The sequence below is a fragment of the Schistocerca americana genome, chromosome X (assembly GCF_021461395.2).
Source record: "Schistocerca americana isolate TAMUIC-IGC-003095 chromosome X, iqSchAmer2.1, whole genome shotgun sequence".
NCBI lineage: Eukaryota > Metazoa > Arthropoda > Insecta > Orthoptera > Acrididae > Schistocerca > Schistocerca americana.
The window spans coordinates 796,868,269-796,880,497 of NC_060130.1; the positions used below are offsets into that span (position 1 = coordinate 796,868,269).

General features: G+C 44.0%; 1 protein-coding gene across 2 annotated transcripts in view; it reads right to left on the reverse strand.

Annotated features, from left to right (window-relative positions):
- Window positions 1-243: 243 nt before the first annotated feature.
- Window positions 244-12,229, reverse strand: part of LOC124555195 (cullin-1-like) — a 231,548-nt gene continuing 219,562 nt past the window's right edge. Inside the window, exons 13-16 of one of the 2 annotated variants that reach the window (XR_006968526.1) lie at window positions 1,956-2,177; window positions 1,506-1,731; window positions 1,200-1,366; window positions 244-585 (exon numbers count right to left, since the gene is read on the reverse strand). Coding sequence is in view for 1 of the 2 variants with exons in the window: in XM_047129039.1 (XP_046984995.1) it covers window positions 1,286-1,366; window positions 1,506-1,731; window positions 1,956-2,177 (529 nt within the window). In the remaining variant the exon portion in view is untranslated. Of the gene's footprint in view, window positions 1,367-1,505; window positions 1,732-1,955; window positions 2,178-12,229 lie in introns of both variants that reach the window. The other variant, XM_047129039.1, reaches the window with a different exon arrangement.

A 12,229-nucleotide genomic window follows, 5' to 3' on the forward strand; every position in this document is an offset into this window, starting at 1 on the left:
TTCGCGATTACTAAATGATCCTGTAACGAAGCGCGCTGCTCTCCGTTGGATCTTCTCTATATCTTCTATCAACCCTATCTGGTACGGATCCCACACTGCTGAGCAGTACTCTTATGGTTGGAGCACCTGGGCACTCAGTTGGATAAATTACATTATTACCTATGGAATAAAAGAGTTTGATCTGGTAAACATGAGATTTACTCAGTAAACATAGGAATCAACCAAAACACATTATAGGTGAGATTAACAAGAATTTTATACACAACACCAACAATTAGAACAGTTAGTAGGACATCAATAATACACACCCTTACCATACATATACACTGAACATCCACTTTTTTTAAAAAAATTTACGATGTATGTATAAATTTTCAGATATAACTGATAGAAATTAAAAGTGCTGTGTCATCCGAAGAAGACACAGCCATAGCCAAAGCACCAGAGGTGCAAACATGTGAGCTCATGACGCCACTTGCGCGAGTTCCACCAGCGCCACGGGCAGCGCTGAGGATGAAGATATTGTCTTCACCTCGGCCTGTTGCCAGCTGAGTACAATCCTTCAATGAACGGATGACAATGGACAGAAGCCTACTTGGAAGCTAGAAGACCAGCTCTCGCCCACTTGGTTATACATCATCGTCCAGGGCTGACTTAGACAGAGAACATTGTTTAGTGAACACTTAGATGTGAACAGACAGTTGTAAATTGTATTCACTATATTTGTGACAGCAGCAGTGAAGAGGTCTTCACAAAACTGGTGATGAGGGTTTACAAAGAAAAGTGCATCCTTTTTAATGAAAATTTTTGTTAATGTTTTCTGCTATCAGAATTATCCAAGAACAATACCAATTAACCAATAAAAATAACAAATATGAATTCACATTCAGCAATCTACAATATCAATTGCTCTCAGTTTTACAGGTGATTCTACACACACACACGCACACGCACACACACACACACACACACAGAGAGAGAGAGAGAGAGAGAGAGAAAATATCACTTGGTATCATTCTGCTGTTCATGATTATATTCATGGAAAAATGAACACAATAACTCACTTTACTTATTGAAAAAGCTTCGCATACAAAAAATGTGGATTACCTACTAGATTCAGGATTTTCTATAACAACATAAATGAAATAAAAAATCAAAAAAACATATGACATATGATAACAGTTTTTCACATATCAAATGCACATGATTCTATACAGTATGTAACATTTTCTTCATGCTGCAGAAACATTTGACCACCATTTTCACGTCGTTAGCCATGTAGTCTTCAAGCAAGATAATTGTATGTATCTCTGTCACTATCTGATCTTTCCAAATAGTCCTTCTCAATTAGTATATCAATACATTTCTGTAAGAATTCCAGACAACAAAGGTTATTACAGTCTAATCAGTATTTACGCATTAAACATAAATATCAATTTCATATTAAAGCTAGAGAGCTGAAACGATAAAATAATCTTGTTGACCTACACCACATGTTAACTTACTTTGATAAGATGAACTTTGGGTCTAAATCTTAATGACATATGGTTCAATACTTCTGCAACAAGTTGCGGGTGCTTCAATGTTTTTCTGATTTTCATTATTCTCACTATAGCTGCCTGTATTAATATTTTGCGATCTGCTTCTATATTCTTGTGCACATTTGTCTGATCTTGTTCCGTTTCTATTTCTGTCTCCAGAGGTATGTTGATATTCACCCTGAATTTCCGACTGGAAAAGGGAGAAAAGTATGATGAGGGTAACGACAACATACAGAACAACATTATTATTTTGAAATACCAATTATTGCCAAAGGAAACTACCATGGACTGATAAAGAATTACATAATAGGCCTTCAACACAAACAGGTTGTGACTTCATTACTTTAATTGTACCTATTTTGCCGTGTATCTGAATGGAAGTTACTGAATAAATAAAGATACTTGGTGACTTACTTTTTGTAGATTTTCGGTAATGCTATAACAGAATTAGGTAGCAAATCATTTTCATCGCTTTCTGACTGCAGAAGTTTTGCTTTCATGAGAGACTGGATAACTTGTATTACTACATCCAACCCAATTTGGGTGGACTCTTGTAGTTGTTGTACTGTCCAGGTCTTACTCACATTAAACTGCAGTAATATTGCCATCTGGAAGGTTGAAGCCTGCAATGTATACCTGAAACAAAATATAATCATTTTGATATAAACATTCAACCAAGCAGTAAGGATTTAATGGCAATAATTAACCATGTATTAAAGAAAGGCATTCACATACACCGCCAGATAGGTAAAAAAGGACAAAACAACATCACAAACTTTTCAGCAATGTTATCTGGTCTGCAGCTCAGTAACAAGTACTTTTCTCCTCTCTAAGCAGATACACCAATTTTTAAAAATGGTAGGAGTGTTAGAGTTTAACATCAGACTGACACCAAGTACTAAACACCATCTCTGTTGAGCTATGGTAGGAAATGAAACTGAGCATGGCTTTATTGAAGGAAGCATCCCAGTATTTGCCTGAAATAATTTTGGGAAACCACTGTAAACCTATATAATCTTTCTGAATAAAAGTTTAAACCACTATACCAACTTGTTCAATGCCTTATAAAAAATCATATTTCCACCATGCTGCTTTTGTTAACAAATGCAGTATGGCCTGGGGAAAACATATACTGATTTGTTAGCACCATATTTTACAGGTTATAAGACTTTTTTTGTTTGAAAAATTGCTTCCAACATTCAGATGCATCTTATACTTGAAATTAATACAAAAATGTCCAGTGCTTGATTTAAAATTCCTCCAATATTAAAAATGGCCATATATTCGATGTCACGGGAAACCTATCTCTGTCTGGGAACAACAGATGCAACTGGCAGCAGCAGCACACTGATGGGACAAACATGAGTTGTGAGATTCACAGGCTTGTTACCACTGTCTCCCTCCCACCCCACACTCATAAACCCAGGACACTGTCTAGCCTATGAGGTGTCATTGCGGTCTACAGAGTCAGTGAACTTGAACTGAAAGTGATTTGTTTATTGACAATAGTACAATATTTTTGTTAGTATCTAGTTTCCTAATGGAAAAAAATAAAAGGTATTCATATGATGTGGGCTGTAAATATAAAGAACAACATGGAAACAGAGCAACTGAGTGGCATTTTGGCCCTCCACTAGCAAAAAAAGTCATTCGTGACTGGCAGGCTACTAATGAAGAACTGAAAAAAATGAATAAAACTAAATATCCAAATAGGGGATTGAAAGCAAAATGGCCAAAACTAGAAGATGATTTATTAAAATGGATTCAAGAGCACCATCAAAATGGCACTGGAATTAATACAAAAGTGATTTGAATAAACATTCGTAGGCCAGCGCTACAGTGGAGCTTCACCGACTTTAAGAGTGGAGTTGATTGGTGCTACAGGTTTATGAAGAGTCATGGACTTAGCATGTGAACCAGAACCAAAGTATCTCAGAAAGTTCCACAAGAGCATGAAGAGAAAATGATATCTTTCCATCACTTTATTATTCAGCATTGAAAGAAAACCAGTGTGGAACTAAGCAAAATAGCGAACATGAATGAAACTCCTCTGACATTTGTTGCGCTGAGTAACAGAACTGTTGCCATGAAATGGGCTAAAACTGTAACTATAAAAGCAAGTAGACATGAAAAAACACACTACACTGTTGTCCTTTCATGTTGTGCTGATGATACTGAACTTAATCCAATGATCATTTTCAAGTGCAAAACCTTCTGAAATATCACTAGCTGTTGTTGTTCTTGTACATGACAAGGGTTGGATTGATGAGGATGGTATGACATTATGGATTAACAGAGTGTGGGAGAGAAGGAAAGGTGCTTTATTGGAGACAAGTTCTCTTCTTGCGCTACACTGGAGTGCCAAAGACAGTGGTATAGGCAAGTGTATTCAAGTACAGAGATATGTAAACAGGCAGAATATCGGAATATGGCGCTGCAGTCGTCAGTGCCTACATAAGAAAACAAGTGTCTGGCGCAGTTATTAGATCAGTTACTCCTGCTATCAGTTACTCCTGCCACAATGGCAGGTTACCAAGATTTAATTGAGTTTGAATGTGGTATTATAGTCGGCGCACGAGCGATTGGACACAGCATCTCCGTGGTAGCGATACAGCGGGGATTTTCCTGTACGACTATTTCACGAGTGTACCATGAATATCAGGAATCCAGTAAAACTTCAAATCTCTGATATTGCTGCAGATGGAGAAAGATCCTGCAAGAATGGGACCAATGATGACTGAAGAGAGTCATTCAATGTGACAGAGGTGTAACCCTTCCGCAAATTGCTGCAGATTTCAGTGCTGGGCCATCAACAAGTATCAGCATGTGAACCATTCAACGAATCTATATGGGCTTTTGGAGCTGAAGGCCCACTCATGTACCCTTTATGACTGCACGACACAAAACTTTATGCCTTGCCTGGGCCTGTCAACATCGACATTGGACTGTTGATGACTAAAACATGTTGCCTGTTGGACGAGTCTCATCTCAAATTGTATCGAGTGGATGAACATGTACAGGTATGGGGATAATCTTGTGGACCCATTGACCCTGCATGTGCAGCTGGAGTGATATGGGACCTCTGATACATCTGGATACAACTCTGCCAGGTGACATGTACATAAGCATTATGTCTGATCACCTGCACCCATTCATGTCCATTGTGCATTCTGATGGACTTGGGCAATTCCAGCAGAACACTGAGACACCCCACACGTCCAGAATTGCTACAGTGTGGCTCCAGGTCCTCTTCTGAGTTTAAACATTTCTGCTGCCCACCAAACTCCCCAGACATGAACATTATTGAGCACATCTGGGATGCCTTGGATTGGGCTGTTCAGAAAAGATCTCTACCCCCTCGTGCTCTTACGGATTTATGGACAGGCCTGCAGGATTCATGGTGTCAATTCCCTCCAGCACTACTTTAGACATTAATCGAATCCATGTCACATTGTGTTGCGGTACTTATGCGTGCTCGTGGGGGCACTACACGATATTAGGTAGGTGTACCTGTTTCTTTGGTTCTTCAATGTACAAGACCTAATATACACTCCTGGAAATTGAAATAAGAACACCGTGAATTCATTGTCCCAGGAAGGGGAAACTTTATTGACACATTCCTGGGGTCAGATACATCACATGATCACACTGACAGAACCACAGGCACATAGACACAGGCAACAGAGCATGCACAATGTCGGCACTAGTACAGTGTATATCCACCTTTCGAAGCAATGCAGGCTGCTATTCTCCCATGGAGACGATCGTAGAGATGCTGGATGTAGTCCTGTGGAACGGCTTGCCATACCATTTCCACCTGGCGCCTCAGTTGGACCAGCGTTCGTGCTGGACGTGCAGACCGCGTGAGACGACGCTTCATCCAGTCCCAAACATGCTCAATGGGGGACAGATCCGGAGATCTTGCTGGCCAGGGTAGTTGACTTACACCTTCTAGAGCACGTTGGGTGGCACAGGATACATGCGGACGTGCATTGTCCTGTTGGAACAGCAAGTTCCCTTGCCGGTCTAGGAATGGTAGAACGATGGGTTCGATGACGGTTTGGATGTACCGTGCACTATTCAGTGTCCCCTCGACGATCACCAGTGGTGTACGGCCAGTGTAGGAGATCGCTCCCCACACCATGATGCCGGGTGTTGGCCCTGTGTGCCTCGGTCGTATGCAGTCCTGATTGTGGCGCTCACCTGCACGGCGCCAAACACGCATACGACCATCATTGGCACCAAGGCAGAAGCGACTCTCATCGCTGAAGACGACACGTCTCCATTCGTGCCTCCATTCACGCCTGTCGCGACACCACTGGAGGCGGGCTGCACGATGTTGGGGCGTGAGCGGAAGACGGCCTAACGGTGTGCGGGACCGTAGCCCAGCTTCATGGAGACGGTTGCGAATGGTCCTCGCCGATACCCCAGGAGCAACAGTGTCCCTAATTTGCTGGGAAGTGGCGGTGCGGTCCCCTACGGCACTGCGTAGGATCCTACGGTCTTGGCGTGCATCCGTGCGTCGCTGCGGTCCGGTCCCAGGTCGACGGGCACGTGCACCTTCCGCCGACCACTGGCGACAACATCGATGTACTGTGGAGACCTCACGCCCCACGTGTTGAGCAATTCGGCGGTACGTCCACCCGGCCTCCCGCATGCCCACTATACGCCCTCGCTCAAAGTCCGTCAACTGCACATACGGTTCACGTCCACGCTGTCGCGGCATGCTACCAGTGTTAAAGACTGCGATGGAGCTCCGTATGCCACGGCAAACTGGCTGACACTGACGGCGGCGGTGCACAAATGCTGCGCAGCTAGCGCCATTCGACGGCCAACACCGCGGTTCCTGGTGTGTCCGCTGTGCCGTGCGTGTGATCATTACTTGTACAGCCCTCTCGCAGTGTCCGGAGCAAGTATGGTGGGTCTGACACACCGGTGTCAATGTGTTCTTTTTTCCATTTCCAGGAGTGTATAAATGGGAAGGGTTAGGATTCATATGTGAAATATGCAATGAAAACTGTCAACGATGAACTGTGAACCACATAAAACATATTCATTTATAGTTTGTATTATTTATGTATTGCAAATCATAACATGCAACTTCCTGTGTGTCTAGAGCAGGTCATAACATTCAGTACATTGAATATTCTCTACATAATAATGTACATTTTCTCTTAAGTTTAATAATGCAATGTTAAGATACTGATTTATACAATATAATCAGTGATGGCTTCGTCAAAATTATACCAATGTGCTACAATGTGGTGGCCTATAGCATTTTGACTTACAATAGTAGTAATCATAACTAACCTGAGCATATTAATTTTATGTATATAAATTGAACTATTTACATACATTTAAATTTTATAACCAATACTTTAACATTGCGAGGATATACAAGGGTAATCAAGATTTTAAACATGGCTGAAACAGCAACTGTTGAAATTCTTCACGGTAAATGATGACAGCGAAAACAGTTGCAGGATAAAGATTTATTAAAATTCTTGACCACGGTTTCGGTATATATAAATGTACCTTCACCAGAAGTAAAATACCCTGAACAGGAAGACACTTTCATTAGCAAAAACTTAGCATCGGAAATAAGAAAGAAAAAACACTGTAGCTTAAGTAACCATAAAATTACCAGAGTATTACAGGCACAAAAACTTTTAGTCACTTACTAAAATTACATCCTGCAATGGAGATTAATAAAACAATTGTGCCAAAGGCGTCGACAGTAGTTAAAACATCATATCCATTCATACAACATGATTATGGAGAGAGGGTCGATGCGAACACAGCTTAGCATCAGTACTTCGCCTATGAACTAGCGTGACGAGGGTGTGAAAGCCCTAGGGCAGATAGTTTCGCCGAGAGAGGGCACTTGTGGTATGTGCCAGACACTCGCGCTCATTAAAATCCATGGATACATACACATGTGCATAAAATTATTAAAAGTTGTGCTAATTCAAACCTTCTGTCTTAATAAATAAAGCATATCATAACCATTTAAAAACATCTACGTCAAACAGAAAATATGAAACCAATTTACCTGTGTCCTAGTGTCAAGCAGATGAAGCTTGCGCTACGGAACACATCTAACGAGAGAGGGCACTAGTGTTATGCGTGAGAATCTCGCGTAACTTAAACGGTAAAATACATACTAGCGAAAACAACCAAAATGTTAAAGTAAAACGAACCATCTGCCGTTGTGAATAAAAACATAACAGTCAATTAACCACACATACACATTGAAAACCACAAACAGCAAACATCAAAAATACGTAAAATCCCAACAAGACAGGAAAAGCGCATCTCACCGGCATCAACAGTCAAGAAAACTAACTTCTGGTCAGCCAGACTATATTACATTAAAGCAAGGAGGGGTTTGAAACTGTCTAAAAATTTTTTGTTTCTAAGCTGCACCTGTTCGTTAAGAACAAAACCACCTTTTTAAGACAGATGCTTGAAAATCTCTAATTCTTCCGGCAGATCCAGTTTGTAGCCCTAACTCGCTTCATGAAGCAATCCTACGTCATCCAGTTTACGTGGCGTATGCTGTAAGAGCCATAGATGTTCGGCAAACGTGGAATTATGGGGTCTTGTCATCAATGCGAGCATATAATCTGCAATCCTGAAGAAAATTGTCGAGAAGTTTTAAATAGCAGTATGGTAGGGGAGTGGTACGTCGCAGCTTGACGATCAAGTTGCGTCGCCATACTTTATCGTAAACCTTCTCTATATCGAGAAAGACTTCAATGGTATGTTTTTTCTTGTTGAAATTGTCTTGGATAGATTCCGTGATGTGTAGTAGTTGTAACTCAGCCGATAGCTTCGCCCGAAAGCCAAACTGCTCCGGTCGGATGATGTTGTGTGCAAGGATGACCAGCATACGTTTCAGTAGGACACGTTCCAGTACCTTTCCCAGCGTCGGCAGTAAACTTATGGGTCTGTAGCTGTCAGGGTGAGAGAGATCCTTGCCCGGTTTTGGTATTGGCACTATTCTGGCAATCTTCCATGCCTCTGGGAAGTATCCAGTCCTGAGGCAGCTGTTCACTATCCGGGTGAGAAGCACAATAGGCTTTCTCGGTAGGTGTTTCAATTCCGTATTGCCGATTCCATCTGTTCCAGGTGAGGCGTGTTTGCTACAGTTGATAATCCTCTGAATTTCCTCCGGCGTTGTCAGCCGGGGCATAGTATTAGTCGGGGCGTCCCGAATAGCTTCCCATTCCGCCGCTGTGTCCTCCTCTGCACGGTGGAGTGCACATCTCCATCCTCCGTGGGGGGCGTAGTCATCTGTTGTTGGTATGTATCCGCATACAGCTCCGCCTGCGCCAGTGAGTCGTACAAGAGGCCATGGGGTCCTCGAATTGCCCTTTCGGGGGGCTGTTGCTGTCTGAGACTTTTAACTAGTCGACATCGACATCATCTTTGGTGCGTAATAGAAAGTTGTCCATTGGGAGTTCTCACGTGTGTTGCTTCCAGTTCTGAACCTTCCGCCGGAGTTCTCGGGTTAGTCTGTGAGTCTCTCGTCTAACATCCGGATGGCGGTAACGGACGCATCGTTTCCGAAATCGATTGCGCCTTGTCTGAAGTTCCTGCAGTGGTGGTGGAAACTCGTCATAATTGACTTCTGGTTGCAGGCGCTCCGTGAGTGCTCGTTGTTTCGCACTGTTAATCTTCTTCTTGAGTACTGCGACTGCCACATCAATCGGTTCTCTGGTAGTAACAACCTGGGTTGCTCGCACATTGTTGTTGAGGTACGTTCGGAACTGCTGCCAGTCGTAAGTTCTTGTCGTCGGCAGTGGGAGTTGCAAAGTAGCCCTCTCTATGAGTCCTAACACCACCGGTCTGTGGTCCGACGAAAGATCATCCAGCGTACGCAGATGGAGATTCGGGTTAATGTTCTTGATTATGGCGATGTCTAGAACATCAGGGTCTTGTGTCTGGACGTAAGGTATCTTCGTCGGTTCCCGTGGGCCATGGACGGAAACATGTAAATCCTCAGCCAATGCAAACAACATATGTCCTTTTGGGTTAGTCTTACGGGAATTCCAGGCAACATGTTTACTGTTAAGATCCCCTCCAAGGAGGATCTTGTCGTAACCCTCTGTAACGGCATAAAGATCTTCTGGGTAGAGAGGCTTCTTTGGGCTAAGGTAAGCCGCAATACAGGTAATGTTTCTGAGCGTCGTGTGGATTGTTACTGCCGTGGCCTCTAAAGTCTGGAGTTGGGGTAAATGTTCTTGGTGGTGACGAATGCATTTTTTGATCAGAACTGCGGTCCCTCCACCCTGTTGGTCCCGTCTGTCCATCCGGTAGATGTGCATGTTCCTCAAGCGGAGGTCGGTGGATTCGCGGAGATGTGTTTCGGAGACAAATGCTACGTCTATCCTGTGGCGATGTAAGAAGTCCGTGAATTCTATTTTCTTCAGTTTCAGGCCGTTGGCATTCCAGATGCAGAAGTTAAGATTCCTCGTGTGATGCCGTCTATCCATTTAGGGTGTTTGAAAAGCTGTCAGTACGCTTTCTACAAGCGAGAGGATAGACGTAAAGGTGGTCGGCCAGGAAGATGTTGTCTCCGCTGGTGCTGGCATCGGTAGATGGGCATATATTGCTTCGGAGTAAGAGCGCTGTTGTCTTGTCTGTCGTAGAGTCACTCTGGGTGCCGGTTGTGGTCGAGAGGCGATTGTTTCCATAGGGAGAGGTGCCGCTTGTTGTTGGGTGGCCGGAATCGCTGCCATTACCGAGTTCTTAACAATTATAGGCCGCTGTGGGATCGACTTCTTTGTTGTCCTTCTAGTATATTTCCGTAGGAGTTCTTGAAATTTGGGGCAGCCACAGTAGGTCGCTGGATGTTCTTGTTCACAATTGGCGCACTTTGGGGGCGCCGTCCTTGGATGTGCACAATTCGATGATTTGTGGGAGCCACCGCAGCGGATGCAGCGGGCTGGCATGCTGCAGTAGTTCGCTGTATGCTCGAAACGTTGACAATGTCGGGTCTGAACTGGTCCTTCTTTACTATTATAGGTTTCTATTATCGCTCGTGTGTAGGGCAGGTACTTGACATCATATATCTTGTCATTTTCTTTTCCGGATGGGAAGGTGATTCAGTACACAGGTTGCGGTATCAGTTGTTTGGTCTTCTCGTCGCGTTCCTTAAATTGGTAGACTTGTAGCACTTTGAAGCCTTTTTCCTTGAGGGCATAGTAAAGTTGTTCTTCGGTAACTTCCGCCGGAAGGCGTTTGACAACTACTTTCAGTTCCCTGTCGTCTGGTGCTTGATGCGTAAAGTAGGAGAAGCTGTGGTTCGTGAAGAATTTTATTGCACGTCTTTGGTCTTCGAAGGACTGTAAGTGGTATTTGATGCGGTCCTTTTGGTATACAGCTTTAAGGTTGCCCTCTAGAAGTCCGTTGAGCTTTTCATTGAGGTGAACGTAATCGTTTGTGTAATAAATAGTGACTGGGGGCACTTTGCGAAGCACATTCTTGTCTCTGTCCACGGCTTCTGCGGCATTAGAAGTTTGTGCCTGTGGCTTGTCGGTGGGTGATGGAGGCGCAGCTTGAGGTGTCAGTGGGGCGAATCGGTTCGTTGTGGGGATGGCCTCTGTTCATCTCTTAGCGGGGTTGGCTAAGTCCTTGGCTAATGCTTTGCTTCTGCGCCGTTTGTTGCGTACGAGCGTACAGTCCCCCTCTGCGTGTGGGGAGTCGTTGTCGTTTTCTGCTGGAAACGCCGCTGCCGTCGACCGTTTGGTGGGAGTGCTGTGATTCGACATCTGAGTCCATACATGGAGATGCCAGACAGGTGTCGTTATCCTGCTCTTGTGTTCCCGTGAATAGCGGATAAGGCGTTGTATGTCCTTCAGCGTTTCTTTGTCCTCCTCCCGACATATATCGAGTCTTCTGGCGTAGTCCTGGCGGTCGTCTTCATTGCTGCGTCCGTCGTGATGTGACGTATGGCCGACGTCCGAATACGCTTTCGTCGTGTGGTGTGTAGTCTTCTGCGGTCGAATAGCGCCTGTCGATCGTCGTTCTTGACGTTCTATCCTGTCACGAACCGGTGCCGTAGCCTGGGTCGTCAGCCTGGGATCCGTCCTCTGTGGAACGGCCGCTGGGGCGTCCGGCGGACCAGGCCCAACCGACCAACCAGCGGCCGACTCCGGCTGAGCCGGCCGCGCGCGCATCGTCCTGGCTCGTCGGCATCGCGAACTCAACTCTGTCGCGTCCGTGCTGACTAGGACACAGGTAAATTGGTTTCATATTTCCTATTTTACGTAGATGTTTTTAAATGGTTCTGATATGTTTTATTTATTAAGACAGAAGGTTTGAATTAGAACTACTTTTAATAATTTTGATGCACATGTGTATGTATCCATGGATTTTAATGTGCGCGAGTGTCTGGCACATACCACAAGTGCCCTCACTCGGCGAAACTATCTGCCCTAGGGCTTTCACACCGTCATCGCGATAGTTCATAGGCGAAGTACTGATGCTAAGCTGTGTTCGCATCGACCCTCTGTCCATAATCATGTTGTATAAATGGAGATGATGTTTTAACTACTGTCGACGCCTTTGGCACAATTGTTTTATTAATCTCCATTGCAGGATGCAATTTTAGTAAGTGACTAAAAGTTTTGTGCCTATAATACTCCGGTAATTTTACGGTTACTTAAGCTATAATGTTTTTT